Source organism: Sphaeramia orbicularis, chromosome 10, assembly GCF_902148855.1.
Source record: "Sphaeramia orbicularis chromosome 10, fSphaOr1.1, whole genome shotgun sequence".
NCBI lineage: Eukaryota > Metazoa > Chordata > Actinopteri > Kurtiformes > Apogonidae > Sphaeramia > Sphaeramia orbicularis.
Window position 1 is genome coordinate 17,695,270 of NC_043966.1, and position 24,228 is coordinate 17,719,497.

General features: G+C 35.6%; 2 protein-coding genes across 3 annotated transcripts in view; both read left to right on the top strand.

Annotated features, from left to right (window-relative positions):
- The first annotated feature begins 1,805 nt into the window (after positions 1-1,805).
- Positions 1,806-9,829, top strand: smu1a (SMU1 DNA replication regulator and spliceosomal factor a). Its single transcript, XM_030146084.1, has 12 exons — positions 1,806-1,917; positions 2,339-2,549; positions 2,697-2,849; positions 3,449-3,559; positions 3,766-3,894; positions 4,071-4,190; positions 4,491-4,607; positions 4,870-4,997; positions 5,139-5,265; positions 6,622-6,789; positions 6,904-7,056; positions 8,908-9,829. Exons 1-12 carry the CDS (start codon positions 1,892-1,894, stop codon positions 9,004-9,006), a joined length of 1,542 nt encoding a protein of 513 aa, XP_030001944.1. The 5' UTR covers positions 1,806-1,891; the 3' UTR covers positions 9,007-9,829.
- A 2,486-nt stretch (positions 9,830-12,315) lies between these two features.
- The window catches only part of LOC115427018 (probable carboxypeptidase X1), a 35,011-nt gene continuing 23,098 nt past the window's right edge, over positions 12,316-24,228 (top strand). The window contains exons 1-2 of one of the 2 annotated variants that reach the window (XM_030145363.1): positions 12,316-12,645; positions 18,214-18,369. In XM_030145363.1, coding sequence (XP_030001223.1) covers positions 12,333-12,645; positions 18,214-18,369 — 469 coding nt within the window. In that variant the 5' untranslated portion in view covers positions 12,316-12,332. The remainder of the gene's footprint in view (positions 12,646-18,213; positions 18,370-24,228) is intronic. The other variant, XM_030145364.1, reaches the window with a different exon arrangement.

Consider the following 24,228-nt stretch of genomic DNA (forward strand, 5'->3'; position numbering starts at 1 on the left):
TGACTCTAAAAGTTGCTTCATATTGGTTCTCATTCCATCTGGTCACTTTCTGACACTTTGGTCAAAGGCCATGTGGCAATAGTTTTCCTCGCAATGGGAGACCAGCAGAGTGACTCACTACTTCCTCTAGTGGCCACATAAAACTGCAGGACCATTAGTGTGAATATACTCAGTTCATAGCTCTACAATCCAAAACATTAGCATTTTGGTCATAACTTTAGAGCCATGTATCATGATGATTTGCACAACTTGTGCCACTAAGTTTAATTAAAACATATTTTAATGATAACACTGACAGACACAAACAAATTAATTAAGTAATGATAACAAAAACATAACCTTGGCACAGACCATTAAAAATATTTTGCCTTACACATTACAGAGTGCAGCTCTGAGCAGTGAGACTTGTTTTAAAGCCAGACCTTCATTCATTCACATCCCATCACTAAGTAGGCACAAACACATTTTGTGTTTGTTTACACAAAAAGTGTTTCCTTCCTGGCAGACCAAAGAAAGGCCAGATTTCTTTGTGGTGTTAATGTGTTCTAATTATGATGGAAAATAGGAACTTTATTGCACACCAAGAATGGCACCTCACATAAATTTAGAACTGTCTTTGTTTTTCTCAGAAAGCATGAGGTGATTATATTACAGGCTTTTGTGGTGCTGTCATTCTTCCAGTGTGGTGGCATCTCCCTCATTGGTAAGCATTCTCCAGACAGCCTCTGCTTTGTCATGCCAGAAGACGACAAAATTATATTGACGTCTTTCTTTTGCTCTTATGTTAATATATTCAGAATGACTGTGGCATTATGGTATTGTGTGAACCCCCCTCCTCCTCCTACTCCTCCTCCTCATCTTCATCCTCTGCCCACCATCCTCTCCGCTTCTCCGCTACCGCTTCCCAATATATTTCTCCATCTGCAAAGACAAATGAAACCCAGCGAGGTCTGCTGTGTTCTTGGTGCCAAATTCATTTCCAATGTGGATTCAGCTCACAGTGGGATTATGTCATGACGGCCCAAAACAATCAAATCCAGGCGTGGGACTGCAGACTGAAGTGCACTGAGAATGATCATGATTATAACCTTGAAAGACCTTCACTGGCTCAGGGAGGAGTGTGGGGAGCATGTCTGCCATAACTGTTCTTACAGCCCCCCCTGTTGATCGTCTTAATGAAAAACAAGGGAAACTCTCAAAGCAAACATGGCTGTGTTCACTCTGGGACTCCTCATTGATCAGGTAAATGTGATATATTATATTATATTATATTATATTATATTATATTATATTATATTATATTATATTATATTATATTTTAAATCATACATTATATAAATGCGTTATAAATCAAATTGTGAATCTGATCTATGTTTTTAGACAGAATTTTACTTCCTGAAAGTGCCATTACATAGATGAAAGTCTAATTTCCATATAGAGAACAATTTAAGAAATGTGTTATTGTATTTACTCAGCTATTTAATTATTTATTCATTAAAAATGTAAATGTATCCAGTAAATATGACATTTTTCCAAAAAAAAAAAATCTCCAGTTTGGTTTTGAATCCAGTGTCCATCAGTCAAACTGCTACTTCCGGAAACTACAACCTACCTGATCAGTATAATTCAGAATTACTTATTTAGTTTATTTAGCTTGGTAAATAAGATAAGCTATTTTTGTATACGTGTTTTTACTATCTGTTTTATTAACGATACGTATAAAAACGACATTGCTCTATTTCTACGCTTTTGTTCACACAATAAGCGGAGACTTTTATTTTGAAGTTTCTTGATTCCAACCGGAACTTCCGTGTTTGAGTCCGTTCTGCGTGGTTTTCCCTTTTGCACCAGATTCTGTAGTGTGTTGTGGGTACTGTTTTCCTAAATAACCATGTCTCTGGAGGTGGAATCTGCAGAGTAAGTATCTCCGCAATTCTATTATAGCATGATGTCGTTCACTTAACAATACGACTGTTTATTTATCTAATTTTACTTATGTTTTTAGTCAGAAAGGCCTGGCGCTGCAGTCAGTTAGGGTTAGCCGCTATGCTAAGCTAACTAGCCAAACTTAGCCTCGTATTGAAATTGCATTCTTTTAAAGAAATTTTAGTCTTTTAAAGGAAACATTAATGCTACCACAGTGTTGCATACCTCACTGAGATTAAATCTTATAAATTTAATAAATAGTAATATGTACATAGAGAGGCTCATCTTAGATAGCATTAGCTAACCCTACAATACCAATTAAAACACGTAATAATAAGGTAACTATGTAAATAATGGTTGATGTAGTAAATACGTCATCAAGTTTACCCTCTTGGATCTTTGTTTGCCACAGCGTGATCCGTCTGATAATGCAGTACCTGAAGGAAAATAATCTGCACCGGACCCTGGCCACCCTGCAGGAAGAGACCACAGTGTCTTTGAACACAGTGGACAGTATAGAAAGTTTTGTTGCAGACATAAACAGCGGCCACTGGGACACTGTCCTGCAGGCCATCCAGTCCCTCAAGCTACCAGACAAGACTCTGATAGACCTTTACGAACAGGTGAGGTTTGATACTCAAGTGTTAAGAGTTGGAATGTTTTTGTGTCTTGTAATATTATTCCACAATTGCCCTATTAGGCATACTTTTGGCAAATGTATATCAGAGGTCATCTCTACTTCTAAACCAAGGTGTACCATTTTTTAACAGGTGGTGTTGGAGCTGATTGAGTTGAGAGAGCTGGGCGCTGCCCGTTCCCTCCTCAGGCAGACAGACCCCATGATCATGTTAAAGCAAACACAGCCGGAGAGGTATATCCACCTGGAGAATCTTCTGGCTCGCTCCTATTTCGATCCCAGGGAGGTAAGTCCATAAAACAAATGTGATAACACATCATATTCGTTGGCAAACCATTAAAAATCAGGTAAAGTGGCTATTTAATAAGTGAGGGGTGAAAAAAGCTTACCTTCTGTAATCTTTTTGGCCCTGTCAGTGTCTTCATTAAATTTCTCTCCCTTTCAAATATGTATTCTGTATTCTTTGTTGCTTCAGCGCAACCTTTGTTTTAGTTACTTGGGTGCAGTCACTATATTCTGTTGAATGTTTACTAAAAGATGCTGTATCTAACTGAATTAATTTTTGTGGCAAAGTCAAAACAAAACAAAAAGTCTTGCTTGTAAGACCTGATGTCACTTAGTTAAAATAGGCCTTGCTTGTCAGTCCCAGCCTGATCTAATTTATATGGTTTTACTGGAATTATTATTTTAGAAAACAATGAAATTTTCTTTCATATTCTTGTATACTTTTTGTAAAGTACAATAAAGGAAATGTGCATAATGGTTTGATAACTGTACGCGGTTATGTAGCATGAAAATATATAATAAAGTGTATAGTTTATTCATATATTTATTTGTCTAGAATTGTATGGATTGTGATTGCTGATGGTGTTTACTGTTAACCAGGCATACCCAGATGGCAGCAGTAAAGAAAAGCGACGAGCAGCCATTGCCCAGGCCCTGGCAGGTGAGGTCAGCGTGGTACCGCCCTCCCGTCTGATGGCTCTGCTTGGTCAGGTGAGTGAACCAGAAACAGCGCTGAATCATCATCCTTTTGGAGGATGATTTTAACTTTTGTATGGTGGTTGGTGTAATGGTTATCTTTTACATCTGGAATGACCTCTGGTTAGTCATAACTCGTCAGCTAAATTGTATTTAGTAGCAGTTGTTAACATCAATAATGGAAATTTTGTGACATTTTGTAATGTTTTTTCCTTCTTCAGTCTCTGAAATGGCAGCAACATCAAGGTCTTCTGCCTCCTGGTATGACTATCGATTTGTTTAGAGGCAAAGCTGCTGTCAAAGATGTGGAAGAGGAGCGTTTCCCCACACAACTCAGCAGACACATCAAGGTACCAGTTCTGTCCTAACATGAGATTGTTTTAGCAAGACATGGTTCTATTTTTTTTTTTTTTTTTTCCACTGTTTACTACCTTTTTTGCATGGGGGGATGGTACAATCATTAAAATACGTATGACATGAGTATTTTTAGAGTTATAACTAAAGAATATTTGTTGTTTTATAACAGTTTGGACAGAAATCCCATGTAGAGTGTTCCCGTTTCTCCCCTGATGGTCAGTACTTGGTCACTGGCTCTGTGGACGGCTTCATTGAGGTCTGGAACTTCACAACTGGCAAAATCAGAAAGGTAACTGTTGTACAGCAAATTCCAAGACAGCTGTTTTTCTGACTTCAAGGTGGTTGAGAAATTCAACATAAACCTGAAGAGTGCTAAATGTTAATGCTGAGTTATTGAGTGAAAACCTAAAGCTGAGACAGAAGTTGAAGTTTTTCATTATACTTTGTTAATGGTATAATTTGTTGTGAACAAATGAGGAATATTTAAAATTAACTGATGGCAAAATCTGTTGTAGAAAGAAAGTCTTTGAAAGCCACCATTACACAAATCAGTTCATTCATCACTCATTGAATGTGTTGTGTCCTGCAGGATCTGAAGTACCAAGCACAGGATAACTTCATGATGATGGACGACGCAGTGTTGTGTATGTGTTTCAGTCGGGACACGGAGATGTTGGCCACTGGAGCCCAGGATGGAAAGATCAAGGTAGAGACAAAATAAAACACAGAAATATTACCAACTTTACTATAACCAAAGATAAATAAGCAGGTTGTTCTTTTAGTGAATCTTCAGAAGTTGTCTATTTAAAGAACATAAACAAAGGAAAAAAGTTCATTGAATTTAACTATGTAGAACTGATTTAAAGCCTTATAGGTATTACATTTGTAAAGTTGGTCCTGTAAAACATGTTTGACCTTTATAATTCACCTGGTATATTGTAAGACAATTTTAATTTCTTTGTGTGTAGGTGTGGAAGATCCAGAGTGGTCAGTGTTTGAGGAGATTTGAACGTGCTCACAGTAAAGGTGTAACATGTCTTAGCTTCTGTAAAGACAGCAGTCAGCTCCTCAGTGCCTCCTTTGACCAGACTATTAGGTAACCAATGGCCTTTTTGTTTTGTCTAATTGAAACCTTTATTTGTTACATGTGTTTCTTTTCTGTCTGTAGCTCTGTGTTTTACTTAACATCTTTCTATGAACACTGAACATCCATTGAACTCTTACTTATTTGATTCAGAATCCATGGATTAAAGTCGGGTAAAACATTGAAGGAGTTCCGCGGTCACTCCTCATTTGTCAATGAAGCCACCTTCACCCCAGACGGCCACCACATCATCAGTGCTTCCTCTGATGGTACAGTCAAGGTAAGAGCTGCTGCAAATGTCTGTCATATTTTATCTACAAACTTTACAGTAAGTGCCCCACTATGTCACTGGATGTATATATCAGGGTTCGCACTGGTGCTTGAAATCCCTGAAAATGCTTGAATTTCATTGTTGTGTTGTCAAGGCCTTGAAAAGTGCTTGAATTTTAATTTAAGCATTTGAAAGTGTTTGCAATTATAACTCTGTGATGTGATTTATTTATTTATTTTTGATATTAACTCTGCCCGGTTATATGGCAAGCCAAAGCTACTTACAGAGAGGTGACACATTTTGAAAAATAAAACTTTATGTCAAAAAAGAAAATTAGCGGGTACTCTCAGGTAGCTTCCAAGTACATTTTTAACTTAATCTTTGGCTCAGTGCGAGTGTGTCTGAAGAACGCCAAGTGACTTCCCTTTTTTTGGATAAAACTTTGTGTTTTCCTTTAATTTCTAAACTTTTTACTATTATGAAACATAATTTTAGATATTTATAGCATAATACTATGTACGTCATTGTGATAAAAAGTTAAAAAAGAGTCAAAATGAGTATATGTATTTCTGTAGATATATATTTTGCCCCAGCGATAAGGTGCTATGCTGAAAAATTTGAAAATGAAGAGAGGTGATTGACACGCACATCCAGAACATGAAACGTGTGCAGGATCCCAAAAAATGGGATGAAAAAAAAATAAATAAGGTCCGCACAACCTGTGAGCTCCCAAAGAATTTATTACCACGAGTTACGTTTCAGGCTGACACCCTTCATCAGACTATTAACAATTTTACTAATATTTACAAAATTTGAAAATGACCCTTAAAAGTGCTTGAATTTGACCTTAAAAAATGTGTACGAACACTGGTTTATATGCACATCATTTTCTAGTTTTTGTCCTCATTCTGAAAAAGCTAATATTCTTACTAATCTCTATACACAGGTTATAAAAATGAGTATTCTACTAATATTTGAGCAAAAAATGTCCAAGACTTTTATCCTGTGATTATACACTTAATTCACTAAAATGCTGTATTTGTAATATTTGCTCATATCCAAAAACATAATTTATATCCAAGTCTTTATAATATTCAAAACTAGGTGTGTTTCCTCTTCTGACCTGTAATGTGGGCATTTCTTTTAGCTGTTAAACTTTACTCCAGCCTAATAATACTGTCAGAAGATGTCCATATGAACATCTTAAATGAATCACATTGAAGTGACTTGTATCATATTCCAATATTACATAATAACCTGAATAACAGTGAAAGAGAACTGTGCATGTAAACATAATCAGTGTTTGGTTTTTGTCTTTCTCATGCTGTTTGTTCTCCAAATGATCTTCTATGTGTTTAACTTCAGGTCTGGAACGTGAAGACCACTGAGTGCAGCAGCACCTTTAAGCCTCTGGGCACATCGGCAGGCACAGACATCACCGTGAACAACGTCATCCTGCTCCCCAAGAACCCGGAGCACTTTGTAGTGTGTAATCGCTCCAACACGGTGGTCATCATGAACATGCAGGGTCAAGTGAGTGAAAGAAAGAGGAGAAATTCTCATTTTTACTGTGAAACCAAAAGCTGCCTACCTTCTTTCCTTTGTTCCTCTGTGTGTTTTGATGCACTTTTGCCTCTTTTCTTACAGATCGTGAGGAGTTTCAGCTCTGGTAAAAGAGAAGGTGGTGACTTTGTATGCTGCACTCTGTCGCCCCGCGGTGAGTGGATCTACTGCGTGGGTGAAGACTTTGTGCTCTACTGCTTCAGCACCGTCACCGGCAAACTGGAGAGAACACTGACGGTAAGTTACTGCAGTGATGAAAGCTTCCAAAAATATTCCAGCCCCTACCTCTGCTTCTGCTCCAGCGAGTTCAGCAAGGAAACTATTGATCTGCAGATGCAACGTGGGATATGATACTCTTTTGTATTGCCAGTAACAATGAAGAGTAATAGATGTTAAAGTTTTGATATGGAGCAGCACCTTTTTTTTTTGACTCTGCTTCACCTGTTTTTTTCCTGACTCTGCGTACATCTTTGAAAATTTCACTCAAAATTGCTTTCTTCCACCACTTCATCACACTTTCGATCATACAAGCAGCTGTTCCTCAAACAAAATGAGCTTATTCCTCTGTCCAAATCTTCCATTTGCGCCACCTGAAAGTCTGTGATTCATTTGACCATCTGACTTCATTGGAAGCTGATTGGTTGTTGGAACAGTTGCCAAGTTTCAACCAGCCACTGACAACTACAGTCAACCTGAAATGGACCAGTTCACTCCACTTCTTTTCCTAAAAAACAATTCTCATCACGAATCTTTAGTCTCACCTGAAATGAGTTTCTGTCTCAGATGATGTGGTTTGATGAAAGTAACCCAAGGTGTTTTATTCTTTCACATTATTCTTTCACATTCAGTCATTTAACTCTTTAACCCCTGAGATATTATTTCAGTGAAATGGGCTGCTCGGAATTTGTAGAATCTGGCAGCCGTTTTGCTTTACTGTATGTTTTAGGGTCAAAACAGGGGGGAATAACAGAAAAAGACAGAGAGAGGAATTGAAGTTTTACAGGTTTTTACTAAATAAGGCATTTAGGATGTACAGTAAGAGATTTAGGATGTTGAACATGAACTGTGAACTGGAACACACAACAAGTATTTGAATTTTGACCCAGTAGTTTTTGTTTTGGGACTTTTTTTTTCTAAATCAGTCCAGCTGTTTTTTGACACCTGGTTGAACTCCAAAAAGCAGTTACACAGTCAAAACCCGGTAAAACACTGCGGAAAAAAAAAAAAAAGAAAGAAAAGGAAAATCACCACAACACTGCAAATAATGGTAAAAAAATGACAAGGGGAAAAAAAAACATCTATGAGAACGAGGTTTATTCTATCAGCACATTTTGAAATTTTTCCTATCGAGCAAATGGTTGAATTTTTATGGATATTTAAAATAATTCATGCATTCAGAACACTCACCACAGACATGTCAGGGGTTAAAGGGTTTTTTAATTATCCTCAAACCTGAAATTGAATCTGTAAATCTGACACTCAAAGCTTTTTGACATGTGGTTGAACTCCAAAAAGTAGTTACACGGTCAAAACTTGGGAAATCACTGTAAAAACAATAGTAAAGGAAAGTCACGACAACACTGCAAACAACAGTAAAAACAAAAAACAACAAGGAAGACAGTGTTAAAAAAAAAAAAACCCAAACAGTCTATTTTTATAGCGAGTTGGTCTAACTCGCTGCTCTGTGTTTTGCCCCCTTTCTCGCAGGTGGCAGGGGTGCACTGAGCATGCTCAGATGTCTGGAAAGCGCAAGGTCTATTCTATCAGCACATTTTGAAATTTTTCCTATTGAGGAAACGGTTGCATTTTTATGAATATTTCAAATAAATCATACATTCTGAACGCTCACCACAGACACGTCAGGGGCTAAAGGGTTAACATCTGATCATTGCACTAAATCTATCAAGTGATGCTTTTGTGGAAGATGAGAGATTCTAACTACCTGCCTTAAACTGTTTCCTCAATGTTAAAAGCAGTTCTTATAAAGGCCAAAAACAGTGTGTTATTTTGTGATGCTGATACTTTCCTCTGTATAGTAGATCTGTTTCTAAAATCCTGAATGTTTCCCACTGATTTTTCTCACTCCAGGTCCATGAAAAAGACGTGATCGGCATCGCCCATCACCCTCACCAGAACCTCATCAGCACCTACAGCGAGGACGGTCTGCTTAAGCTTTGGAAGCCTTAAGGCCGTCAGTCAAATATGAGAGGACGTTATCTGCGCTCTCTCTCTTATTATTTCACAGATATTCCAGGTCAGAACTGAAGGCTCCGGTCAGTTTTTACATTCAGCTGCCTGCAGTGTTTTTGGTTTTTTTTGTTTGTTTGTTTTATCTTTAATTGCATACAGCTGAATTTCAACACCTAATGACAGTTTGGGTTTGTTGCATAAGCAGAACCTTTAGTCAGATAAATGGGTGAGAGAAATTTTTCCTTTAGTTGTGTTAAAATCTTGAAATGTTTAGCTATTGCCATGAGTCTATAGTCAGTGGAAATGTGGAGGATGTATCCTTTTATAAAACCAGTTTGTGTAAAGTATACTGCTAAAGGTTCTGCTGTCCAACACTTGCCTTCACCTTCAAAGAACAGATATTTGGAACAGATAGAGTGGATGCTAGAATTGTAATGAATTCAACATTTTTGTAAATATGTTTTTTATTATAGCATTTTTTTTCTTTTTTCCAAGAAGACCTGGTTAAATAGTTGTGTTTTTTGTGTTGCTTTTTCAGTCATAGCAAAAAGTTAAGGGCCAAACATCCAAAACGCCGAACACTTAATGTGTCTCCCTGGAATTAGTCCTTTTGACAGAATTCATCTTCATCAGCTGATGTTATACATTTAAGTTTTTCTATTATTTGTCTTATTTTCCTGGATGTTTCTCCATGAGGGAACATTTCCACACTGCAAAAATCTAAATCTTACCTAGTGTATTTTTGTCATTTCTAGTCAAAATATCTCATCACACTTAAAATAAGACATAATCACCTAAAGAGTAACTTTTCAGTGAGATATAAGAACTTATCTTTAGACAATAGATCTTGAAAATCTTATTTGAAGAAATCTTACCAAGATAATTTTCACTTGTTCCATTGGCAGATTTTTTTTTTGCTCAAGCAAAAGCAAAAAAAATCTTGAATTAGGCAAAAAAAAAAAAAATGTGGTGATTATGGTGACTATGTTTTTGAATCTTGGTGATTATGTCTTATTTTAAGTGTGATGGATGAGAGATTTTGACTAGAAATGAGAAAAATACACTTGGTAAGATTTAGATTTTTGCAGTGTAATCATTCATGTCTTGGTTGTATGTACACATTTCCTATTGTGTGTTTCTTGTTTGTGCCATTAAAGCTATTTAACCAGAACAGTGAAGTCTTAAAGTCATATTGAACAAAATCTGAGTGGTGCTTAAGAATTTGTGTAAGTCTAATATCATAAGAGACAGGGACACCAGATGTCACTGTGTAACCAAATATGAACATCTGTGGACCTAGAAATGTCCTAATAGAGCATGTTGTCTGTGCTCCTCAGATGAACAGTGGATCAGATGAGTTTTATCCCCGAATAAACTTCTGCGGTGGAAATGCACCTCCAAACTAAAAGCATAAATCAGTCCCTATTACTTTGTATGTTGTCATTCATTCAGGGTCGCTGCTCCATCACCTACATAGACAAACTAAATGGATTTGTAGCTCTTGATATTGGGTTAAGGTTGATAAGATTATTTTCTTTATTAATTAATCAACATATATTCATTTAATGCATAAAATGTCAGAGGATATTATGAAAAGTCCATCCATTTCCAAAAAGAAGGATGTTTTACTCAGATTACTTTATATCTGGACAAAGAAAATATGAACATGTTAGAAGTTTAGCGCTCATATTTTGTGATTTATGCTTGAGAAAATAGAGTGGAACGATAATTTTCAATCAATTACTTCACATTTATTTACCGTAATTATTGGTGCAAAATAAACATTTTTACGTAGGTACAGGTGTGAGGTATTTACAGTCGCGGAAAAAATTATTAGACCATCAAAAGTCATCAAAAACAATGGTTATGCAATCAAGTACTAACTCCTGTGTGTATCGTGACTAAAACAGACAGAAAAGAAAACATGGAATACCTAAAAGCCCTGTTTTTGTCAGTATAATGCCATAGATATTAATGGAAGAACTGAAGTGATTTTGGTTATTATCAAGAAAACATGTAAAATGGATAGATATCAGCTCTGAAATTAAACTCTTATGAGCTATTTTTGTTGTTATCATTATATTTGTCCAAACAAATGTACCTTGAGTTGTACCAGGCATTAAAATGAACAAGGAATTGAAGAAAACAAGGGGTGGTCTAATAATTTTTTCCACGACTGTATATATAAGTATTTCCATTATATGCAACTTCTATAATAATAATTTTATTTCTATAGCACCTTTAAAAACTGAGTTTACAAAGTGCTTTGACAGATAAAGCAGACGGGCACAGCCGCAGAATACAAGATGCAAGCAAAGATACTAAAATATACAGGGGTTGGACAAAATAATGGAAACACCTTCACCTCAAGATGATAATGCCCCAATCCATACAGCTAGAATTGTTAAAGAATGGCATGAGGAACATTCTAATGAAGTTGAGCATCTCGTATGGCCGGCACAGTCCCCAGACCTCAACATTATTGAGCATTTATGGTCAGTTTTAGAGATTCAAGTAAGACGTCGATTTCCACCGCCATCGTCTCTATAAGAGTTGGAGGGTATTCTAACTGAAGAATGGCTTAAAATTCCTTTGGAAACAATTCACAAGTTGTATGAATCAATACCTTGGAGAATTGAGGCTGTAATTGCCGCAAAAGGCGGACCTACACCATATTAAATTATATTTTGTTGATTTTTTAAGGTGTTTCCATTATTTTGTCCAACCCCTGTACAAAACAACACAATAAAAGAGATACGTACAGCAAACGTGAAAACATGACACTGCGAATAAATTTGAGTGTATCGAAGTAGAGGGCAGAAATAATGTGACATGATGCTGTCAAATTAATGCAAAAATTAAAGAATGAAATAAAACACCATCTTATATGTCAATATAAATGAATAACCATAACCGAGTAAAATTAAATATTCAACATTAAAAAGGGACAACATCACATAAAGGCAAGTCTAACTTATGTTCTGCTACATCTGAGGAAAACATGCTTTTTACTCCATTACATTTGTCAGATAGTTTTAGTTACTGTTCAGATTAAAACTTTCATTATATTACATACCTTCAGTGAAGTTTTGTATATAGTCAGTGTACTTTTAATGGGGTGATATTAGTACTTTTGCTGAAGTAAAGTGTCTGTGTACGTCTTCTACCACTAATAAGTTTATGTCAACCCATGTTTTATTTTTGAAGCGGAGCGAGGAAGTTATTGGTGCAGTGTGGGCGTGTTGACAGAACTCCGAGCGCTGCAGGTCAGGGAGGTTGAATGAGTGTTAGTGTTCGTTATGTTTGTGCAGGGGAGACCTACTATGGAAGGAACTGTTCGCTTCATTCTGCTTTTATTTCTGCACTGTGGATCATTTTTCCTTGTTTCAGCAAGACCTGCTGATGATGCAGTGACATTCACTGTGCATGCAAATGCAACTTTTCCTACAACTGAGAGTCCTTTTTCTGCAAGAAAAACCAACACCACTGTGGTTCCCACCTCAGGATACACAACAGCACACAGTTATATTAAGTCAACAACCAAACCTCCCAAAACCAACACAGTTACTAAACCTGTGACTAAAGAAACAGACAAAAAAGCAGAAGAAGAAGAAGAGGAAGGTCCTTTGGAGTTAGGTGAGTGGATCTTAAACTATTTTATTTCTTTTTTTTCTTTGTTGGAATTGTAATGCTGTTAATCAGATCCTTTTTATATATAAAAACCAGCAATTCTGATCATTTTTACTGTTATGTGTAAAAGTTCATCCACTAAAAAAAACTCTTCAAAACTTCCCCTGATTATAAATGAATCAAAACTTAGATTTGAGGGTGAATATAATGTTTATTTTGCAGCTAGTAAGACAATATTCAGTTTTTCTAATTCTTGCAAACCTCAAAGAAACTAAACCTTAAAAGTCGAAACTAAACATATTTATTTATTTATTTTATCTTATTTTGAACATGCAAAGAAAATAAGACAAAACAAAGCAAATTAAGACAGAAACAAAATAACATTTAAATGGATAGAATCTAACTTCAAGCACATACAAGTCTGAATTTTGCATGGTCGAAAAGGAGTAGGAAGAAGTATAAACTTATTTAACTCAGATAATCCTTCAGGGTAAAAAAAAAGAAAAAAAAAAAAAGCTGATTCTCAGTGGAAAAAACTGTTGGTCTTTGCATATCTGTGGTCGGGGAGTCAGTGTCCGAGGGTTGGGGGAGGATGTCCCACATTCTACCCTGAGAGCACTGAGACATTTTAACCGTCTGTTTTCTGCTGATGAAAACCAGATGGGCAACGTGAGACCAAAAAAAGGAGGAAGAACAGGACCCCTCACACTCCTTTAAACCAGACATGTAGTGTAGCTCATACAGGCATTTACTATAGCTGAAAAACAGCTGCAGCCAAATGCATAAATGTAAATAGAGGTGGAAATCTGCAGCCAAAACCTCAGACCAGTCACACATGTATATACATTAATGCTACAACAGAGGTGCAGTGTGCAGCACAGTACAGTTCCTGCCCCGGTGATGAGGATAATTAATCATAATTTTCCAAACTATAATGTTAGGCTAATATTTCACCCACATAAGCACTGTATGATGTGTTAAATGGGGCAGACTGTGGTAGTTTTAACTGTAAACTATGTCAACAACTGAAATAATGTTCTTATGAGGTTCCTTAACCCATGAAGACCTAGTGCTACTTTTGTGGCCGTTCCCCAATGAATTTTTCTCTATATTAATGTTTTCTTAAGTGATTTATTAGCATTGATTGTAATATTAACCTCCTTATTTTGCTTTTTTTTCAGAGTAAATCATGCATTTTCCTATATTTAATTTACTGCTCATGTAGATGTTCATAAAAGCTCAGATTAAAGTCAAGGGTTATTACACTCACAGTCAATGAAAACTTTGAGACCATATTTTTCGACATAATTTTTATTTTGAAACCCTAAACTAGTATCCTGTCCTCAAGGCCTTCTGTGTTGAATTACACTTATAGGTGACTTTACATTTATCATTTCATTCCAAACACAGCAGCTATTGAGGATCTTTAAGTCTGTTGCAAGTGATGAGCCTCGATTTCCTAAAACACACATATACAGGGTGGGGAAGCAAAATTTACAATGAACATTTAGTTGTTTTTTCTCAGCAGGCACTACATCAATTGTTTTGAAACCAAACATATATTGATGTCATAATCATACCTAACACTATTATCCATACCTTTTCAGAAACTTTTGCCCATATGAGTAATCAGGAAAGCAAACGTCAAAGAGTGTGTGATTTGCTGAATGCACTCATCACACCAAAGGAGATTTCAAAAATAGTTGGAGTGTCCATAAAGACTGTTTATAATGGAAAGAAGAGAATGACAATGAGCAAAACTATTAGGAGAAAGTCTGGAAGATACGATTAAAGAAGAATGGGAGAAGTTGTCACCCGAATATTTGAGGAACACTTGCGCAAGTTTCAGGAAGCGTGTGAAGGCAGTTATTGAGAAAGGAGGAGGACACATAGAATAAAAACATTTTCTATTATGTACATTTTCTTGTGGCAAATAAATTCTCATGACTTTCAATAAACTAATTGGTCATACACTGTCTTTCAATCCCTGCCTCAAAATATTGTCAATTTTGCTTCCCCACCCTGTATATGTAAAAGATATTAGGATTAGTATGCAGACTCACCCATGTCTGAATGAAATATATCACAGGATTCTTGTGACTGACTCATTAATGAGTCCTGTAATACTTAAAAATAGTAACTGTTACCCATAAAGTTGGGATAATCTTGTTTTCAGGCAAATTCCTCTTTTTATTCCTATTTTCAGTTATCACCCTTGACCTGGTGCAATGATTACATGCTGAGTCCCTGTTACACTTTATCTATCAAGAATAAATCATATTGTCACAATCATTTCATGAGAAGAAGTAGAAATATTTTATTCCAACTCTAGGGGCAACGGTGTAATAATGATGATAATGATGATCATTATGATGACTGTTGTTATTATTAGGGTGATTTTATGTAATTGTAGTTACCTTTTTGTAGTCTAAATAATGTCAGTTGGATTAAAAGTAGTCAAAATAGGTAGTAGGAGGATGGATGGATGGATGGATGGATGGATGGATGGATGGATGGATGGATGGATGGATGGATGGATGGATGGATGGATGGATGGATAGATAGATAGATAGATAGATAGATAGATAGATAGATAGATAGATAGATAGATAGATAGATAGATAGATAGATAGATAGATAGATAGATAGATAGATAGATAGATAGATAGATAGATAGATAGATAGATAGATAGATAGATATGTAATTCTGTGAACTCCATTGCTCGCATACATACATGCACACATGAGATGCAAGAGTTAAATACAGAGAATAAGAATAATAAATAAATAAAAAGTGACATAGCCATAATAAATGAATAAAAAAGACATAGCCAGAAAAATAGCAAGCCTATACAATAAAAAACCCACAATAAGAGTACACAATAAAAGCACAAGAGGTGGTCAGCCAGAGGCACAGGCCAGCACTAAGGTGCAGTCATCATCATCATCATCATCATCATCATCATCATCATCACCCTCCTTACTACTTTATTGATCCCCAGGGGGAATGATATGAATCATTTGTTTAGGATATTGGCATACAGAAACAAAAATCTAAAGTTTCAAGAATAATTTCAAAACAAAAAACCTAACAAAAGAAAATGGCACCTGCCAAACACAAAGTCACAACAGCAGCGGTCCTGGTCAGGAGTTGTCACTCTCTCTCTCCCTGGACGCAGTCTATGGTCAACAGAGCCTGTGGTGTTGTGGCGTTCAACCAGCTTTCTGACTGTGGGTTGGGAACAGCCCATACATATGCCTGGCTATATCACTGGAGCTCAAACCGGCCTCCACCATACCCAGTGCCCGGAGATGTTCACGTGATAGATGTGGCATGATGCTGTTCACTGGACTAACAATGGTGGCCTTTTTTGGGCCTTTATACAGGCCTTCAAAACCAATCCTCAAATTGTGCAGATACCCACTGAGTATTACTCAATGTGTATTTGGTCCACTTTTGCTAAGAGACCAACCCATGTGCAATGAACCGTAACAACATGACAACTCATCATTATCTCAACTACCCGAGCACTAAGTCATCAATAAATCCACAATGAATAATTACAACCCCCCTACAAGTAGAAATATGCAGACATTTCTACCTCAAAGTTTCTATTGACTGTCAGTATATATCAGAAACAGAAAAAAATGAAGAAAAGGTGACTTTTTCAGCGACGATATCACTCTCCAAAAGTCTCCATCCACTGTCATTGATTCAACTTCATTGGTTTTACTGGTGAATCAATGTTGTAGAAGATGATGATGTTTCCACGGTAACTACGAAGCCTCTGGACGTCCAAATGGGTCATATCTGATGACCATGAAAAGATGACAAACAGCATTTTACACCAATTATTTCCATGTATTGATAGGATTAGTGGATCAACAGGTATTAAACAGTTTAGATCAGCAGATGGTTTGGGTCTTTATGGGTTAAAATGTACATTTTGCAAGACTGATTTAAACTGTTACAGCTGTGTCAAAAGGTTGTTGTTGCATGTCTAATATATACACAATTTATCAGCCAGTTATTCACTGATGATTATCTTTTTCACATGCTGCCAAACTGTAATGCAAGAAAAGTATTTACTGGGTGGAACAGAGGCTCAAAAATGTCAGAACATGAAAACAAAATGAGTGTTTGCACATTTTTTTGAGGCTGATGTTATCACTTTGGAAAGTTTTGTTCATCAAGTAAAGGACAAAATAAAGTGGGCAGTGAATAGTTACTGATTCTATTCCATTTTTAACCCATAAGACTCAGTGTGACTTTTGTGACAGTTACCAAATGAATTTTTCTCTCTATTTAACCTTTCCTTAAGTGATTTATCACCATTTGTTATAATATTATCCTCTGAATTTAGCTTTTTTTTTTCCAGTGGGAATCATCTATTTTCCTATGTTTAACTGACTGATCATAAAACCTTACAGTAAACTCAAAGGTTATTATATTAAAACAGAGAAAAAGAAGAAGAAATAGTGTCTTTTTCAGTCCAGTATCTCATTAACTGAACATAAACCAAGTGTCTCCATCCACTGTCATTGATCCAATTACTGGTGAATCAATGTTGTAGAAGATAACTGTGTTTCCATGGTAACTACAGAGCCTCTGAATGTCCAGATGGGTCCTATTTGATTTGACTGATTGATTGATTGATTGATTGATTGATTGATTGATTGATGTATTTATTTCGAACATGAACATCAAACAGAAGAAAATGAATAAACAAAACACTTAAACATAAGACATATAATACATATTCGAAAAGGAGTGCGAAAAAGTACAACTTATAAACTCCCACCCCTTCTCCTTATATAATTAATAACAATAATAACCTTCCTCATCTAATCATATCTATACACTATGCCATAATTTGATTGATACTTACTAGTAAATAATTAGGTTTCTGGCTTTATATTATTATGAACAAATATAATATGATTTACATAAACACATAATACAATAACACATATATGTCAATACATATTCATACACAGATCTATACACATATATATACACACACACATACACACCTATACATACATTTACACACACTTACCGCATACTTGTACATCTTTATAACACACAGTGATCCCCAGGCCCTCCCTCATCCCTGTACCTCTGAAAAATTGTGTCTTTGTACCTCTTTTTAAATTCTTTCATTCTTTCATTTCATGATAACCATGGAAAGATGATTAACTGTATTTTACACCAATTATTGACATGGATTGATAGGATTAGTGGATCAGCAGTTTAGATTAGTAGAAGTAGATGCTTTTGGTTGATGGTGGATGTTTGGCTCTTTATGGGTTAACAGTTCCGCTGCACAACTTTGGTTAAAAACAGTCAAACCATTACAAAGCCTATGTTGACTAGACTCGTGCAAAATAAGGCAAAAATATGAGAGCAATGTTCAAACCTGATAAAGAGTGTTTTCGTTCACTGTTAGCCAAGGCACACTGCAGTGACTCATATCTGATAGTATACACTGAGTACAGGTCTATTACATAATATAAGTCACATTTGCTACGGTATGTTTCCAGCGTGCATGAAGTGGTTTTGCATTTTTGTAGCAAACAGATCCACAAGGAGCGTTAAGGTAGCAAAGAAGCCCAAAACTGAACCGAAGAAACCCAAAGTCATCACCAAGAAGCCAAAAGTGGTTAAGAAAACCAAACCACAGGTCAAAAAGCAAGTGAACCAATCAGAGGCCAAGAAGACAACCCCACGTACGTACCGGGATTAGCCCTGATGTATACAGTATGTCAGCTGGACCTCAGCGACAAATAGTTTTTGGTGCTTTTATCAGCTTCAAATAGGTGGAGTTTACTGGATTGAAGCTGTCAACATGTACGATTGATCAAAATGAAGAGTTAAATGGGAAAAGCCCAATCCAGACAAATACCACCTTAAGCATCAAACCAAAACTATTTGGTAAATTAACACCAAATTCAGACCCAGATCAGATGATGACCAGGATTCATCTGATACATGTGGGTCTGACATACTGTATAAATAACTGTGTGAAGTATCAGCTGATCTGATGTTGGAAGTCATCAAAGACTTTCTGAAGACTGGGAGTAACTTCAGGGTCAAACACAGAGATGATGGTTGGAGATTTCACTAGTCTACTTTTTTTTTTTTTTTAGAAATCATCTGCCTCATAGATTAAATGTGCAAAATCTTACATAATTAAAGATGAATTGGAAAACAAGTAACAAATGTTTTCAGTTATGACACATACTTTTCAATATCCTCCTGAGACCCAGGAAAGTGAAAGTTTTAGCTTTTTTTACATTAAATAACTGTCATGATTGGAAATTGCATAATGCAACAGTTTAAAAATTGTTTAATTTATTTTTTAATTGAATGTCCTGTGCAATGGACAGTATTTTTTAAAGTAAAACTGCGAAACTTTTGTCCCCTACAGAGGACAAAAATTCATTGCTGGGTCTCAGGAGGATAAACATTTATATAATAGATTTATTAATCCTCTCTTTAATATGTGAATGTATATACAGTGTTCGGAAGTAGATCTGAGACAAATATTCCTTTTGAGTTAAACCCATTCTCATTAACTCTCAAAATTTCACATTTTCACCCAAGACTGTATTTTGGAAACTACAGCCAACCCACATTTTGACTTTTTTTTTTTTTTTTTTTTTTTAATTTTTCATTAGTGGCTCAAACTTGGTAAAGTTTTGCTACTTTTATTCTGGAGGCATTTTACTTGTAGACCAGTGTGATTGAGACTCAATTATAATAAATATCCTGATGTTCATTTTAACATTTAATTTTAATTAATTTGAACCATAATAAAATCAGGTGTAAACTTTGGCTATCATTACAGTTGTACATTTTGGATTTTGTTTTCGCATTAAATTGATTTGAGGACTAAATACAGCATGTCTCCATGAATATTTACAAAAGCCAAATATGATGCAGAATTAAGGGTATATTACTGCACATTGTTTTGTCTCTTAAATTCCAACAAGGGCTGAAATGTTGGATTAAAATTAAAACAGGTCTCTGTAGGAGATCTTGTTGAAATTGCTTCCAAATACTTTAGTAAGTTAAAAAATTCCCAGTCTTCTGAGTTTACAATGTCATAGTGATTAGAAAAACACCTAACCAGAAGATATTACTTAGGGTTTTTTTTTTATATGTTCGGCTTTTTAGTGGACATAGACTAGTGGATTGTTGTACTAAGTAGCTTTAGAGTTTGCTTTTTGACTTTACCTTTGTTCCTTTGATTTTCTGTAAATCCAACCCAAGTTTCTATTTTCTGTACTGAAGCCTGTTTCACACATTCTTACTGACTTTTTAAGGAATGGGTGGTAGAATATACACTGATCAGCCATAACATTATGACCACGAACATGCAAAGTGGTATTAATATTCATGATCTGATCTCATTCCAATGGGACCTGTAAGTGGGTGGACATATTAGGCAGCAAGTGAACATGTAGACCTTGAAGTGATGTGTTAGAAACAGCAAAATGGTAAGAGTAGACTGGAAAAAATCCAAATCTTACCAAATATTTTTCTCATTTCTAGTCCAAATATCTCATCACACTTACAATAAGACATAATCACCTGAAGAGTAACTTTTCAGCGAGATATAAGAACTTATTTTTAGACAATAGATCTTGCAAATCTCATTTCAAGAAATCTTACCATGGTAATTTTCACTTGTTCCATTTGCAGATTTTTTGCTTTAATTAAGCAAAAAAAATCTTGAATTAAGCAAAAAAAAGTCTGCCAATGGAACAAGTTAAAATTATTTTGAAAATTATCTATCTAAAAAATAAGTTCTTATATCTCACTAAAAAGTTACTATTCAGGTGATGAGATATTTGGACTAGAAATGAGAAAAATACACTTGGTAAGAGTTAGATTTTTTCCAGTGTAAGGAAAAATGTGATGAATGACTGGGTCAGAGCATCTTCAGATCTTAGTTGTTCATTCCCAATGGAAAGTGCATGGCAAGAAAGGAGTGTCTAAAAACAAGATAAAAACAATAAATCTGAGGAAAAAGGTACTCAAAATGAATGAAATATCTGTCCATGCAGCAAGACATTTTCACTTGACAAGATTTCTTGAATTAAGATTGTTAAATCTCTATTGAGGGAATATTAATTAAGCAAAAAAAATATTACATTTAGCAAAAAAATAATAATAATAATAATTCAGCAAAAAAAATATATTAAATTCAGCAAAAAAAAAAAATCTGTCAATGGGACAAGTGAAAATTATCCTGATAAGATTTCTTGAAATAAGATTTTCAAGATCTGTTGTCAAAAAAATAGTTCTTATATCTCAGTGAAAAGTTCCTCTTTAGGTGATTATGTCTTATTTTAAGTGTGATGAGATATTTGGACTAGAAATGAGAAAAATACACTTGGTAAGATTGAGATTTTTGCAGTGTGAGATTGGGATGTCCATTTTTGGTCGGTACTAACCACTGCAGACTAGGAACATCCAACCAGACCTGCAGTTGTGGAGATGTTCTGACCCAGTCATCACTGTTATAATATGGACCTGGTCAAAGTCACTCCTTATGTTGATCATTTTGCTGCTTCTAACACATCAGGTTTTAGGATTTCATGTTCACTTGCTGCTTCATATATCCAACCCACTGAAAGGTACCAATGTAATGAAATAATCAATATTATCACCACATCTCCAGTCAGTGGTCATAATGTATGGGAGCCTGTTCACCAAATTTCTGTTTTCTTTACCAGCTGTTTTCTCGCTGTCTGTAAATGTGTGTGTGCATCTCTCACATTTCATTCATTCAGCTGTTTGTGTCTGTGTACACAGTATAGTGTGTTTATATAGAAATATGTGTCTGTGTATATAGAAGGGGAGCAGAGATTAGTCACAGAGCATGTGCTGGAAATAAATGCTGAGCAAGCAGCTTATCCAGTCATGTCAAATCAGAGCTGATGTTCATTAAAATCCATCCAGGCCTATAGTTTGGATGGTGGTTTCCAAGCGTATGTGGGATATGTTTGTAAAAAGTAGAAACTTACAGCTGTGATGTTATTATAGAATCAGAATAAGTATGGCAACACATGCAAGGAATTCTTTGTAGGTAGTTGTTGTCTCTAGTATAGATATAAAATATACGAAAAAAAAATATGAAAATGTAAAATGAGAAAAATCCCATATCCAAACTCTATATAGCCTACATAAACAGTGTTTTCTACCTATACATACACTAGAAAAAATCAAAATCCAAGTGTATTTTTCTCATTTCTCGTCAAAGGATCTCATCACACTTAAAATAAGACATAATCACCTGAAGAGTAACTTTTCAGTGAGATATAAGTACTTATTTTTAGACAATAGATCTTGAAAATCTTATTTCAAGAAATCTTACGAGATAATTTTCACTTGTTCCTTTGGCAGATTTTTTGCTTGAATTAAGCAAAAAAAATCTTGAATTAAGCAAAAAAAAAATAAATCTGCCATTGGAACAAGTAAAAATGATCTTGGTAAGATTTCTTAAAATAAGATTTTCAAGATCTATTGTCTAAAAATAGGTTCTTCATATCTCACTGAAAAGCTACTCTTTAGGTGATTATGTCTTATTTTAAGTGTGATGAGATATTTGGACTAGAAATGAGAAAAATACACTCGGTAAAATTTAGATTTTTGCAGTGCATAGATACAAAATATAAGAAAAATATAAGAAAACGTAAAATTAAAAAAATCCCATATCCATATCAACTCTATAAACATAAACATTGGTATCTACCTGTACTTAATAATAATGCAGCCTCCTGTTTTAAGATGCAAACAGACTGTGAGGCAGCAGCTTGTTGAACTGAAAACTTTCACTCATACAGAGTTCATCATCTACATTTTTTATTTAGTTTGTGCATCTACAGAAATAAGTCTTCATTTCACTAAGAGAACAGTAAGGACACAATAGTTTGACCTTCAAACAACCTGTTCTGATTTATCTCACAGTGCATTTTTTCACTGATAAGTTGAGAAGGGGGCTTTTTCAGTACGCAAACAAGGTGCAATAGTTTTCAAAGTGGTTTGCGGTTTGGATGAAGGCCACCGATCAACAGAAACAGGGAAACATCAGTTTGAGCAACAGTTTGAGTCAAAACCATTTCAGCAGTGATCCTTTTGGACTACAAGGCAAAAGGGGGGAGTGAGTTTCAGAGGAAACGGCACCTACATTTACTATTCATGTATGCTGTTTCTTTACCACGGCCTGATGTTTGAGCCTTTTTAGCGGCTTCCTGACAGGAAGAGGCTGAGCAGCACTGAGCTGAACCTTCAGAGAATGGAAGTCTGTCTGAGGCTGGAATCCAGCAGCAGGGGACACTGGACCGGTTTACAGACAGGACAGCCTTTACACATGTGGTCTGAGTTGCTGTTTCATGATGGGTTAAATTTATCTTGAACTGTTGAGCGTGCAGTAAAGATTATGTTATTCACATCATTATTATCTCCTGCTTTTTGTGAAAACATCTGGAAACGCTTATGTTCTGTTTTTAATCAACCAATATGCCTCTTCTTCTGTCATATCCCTTGTGCTTTTGCCTTTTAACAAATGTCATGATCTTTACAGGAAAACATATTAATCACATTCATGTCACTTCTGAGAATTGCAATCTGTTAATTCTCAGGAATCGTACAAGATCATGTGTTCTCTGTTCTCTGGAAAAAAAAATGAGGCACTAGTTTTACAACTTATAAGTATGTGATTGAGTCAAATGAACCCTTTTTGTTTATTATAACTGCTGAGTAATATTTCTCCCAAAATTCAAATGAAAATATTATCTTTTAAAGCATTCCTTTCAGGGAAATAGCTATGAAAGAAAATAAAAGACCCAACAACACAATACTCATATTTCCACTTTGGAGGAGTTCCAAAATGACTTTGATTTCCAGTTAAAATTTTCTTATTTCTTGGCTTGCACTCCACTTGTTGTTCACAATGGTGTTGGGTGATGCTGCATGTGGTCCAATAATGTAGCTGTTTTCTTGAAAGGCTGCTGACCTCTTTCCTCTAGATCAGGGATGTCCAATCCTGGTCCTCGAGGGCTACTATCCTGCATGTTTTAGGTATTTCCCTCTTCCAGTACACCTGATGGTCGTTATCAGGCTTCTGCAGAGCTTGATGATAGGCTGATCATTTGAATCAGGTGTGTTGGAAGAGGGATACATCTAAAACAGTGTTTTTCAACCTTGGGGTCGAGACCCCACATGGGGTTGCTTGGAATTCAAATGGGGTCGCCTGAAATTTCTAGTAATTTATTAAAAAAAAAAAGAGAGAGAGAGAGAGAGAGACCAAAAAAAAAAACTTACTAATAAAAAATATTTCTACAGGGTGGGGAAGCAAAATGTACAATATTTTGAGGCAGGGATTGAAAGACAGTGTATGACCAATTAGTTTATTGAAAGTCATGAGAATTTAAATCTTCAAATCATATTTTACTGCATTTCTAACGATCTTGTTGTCTACCTCAAGTTCAATTGCCATTTTTCTCATGGATTTGGTTGGATCCTTTAGGATTTTGGATTTGAGGGCTTTAATAAAAGCTTTGGTACATTTTTTGTTG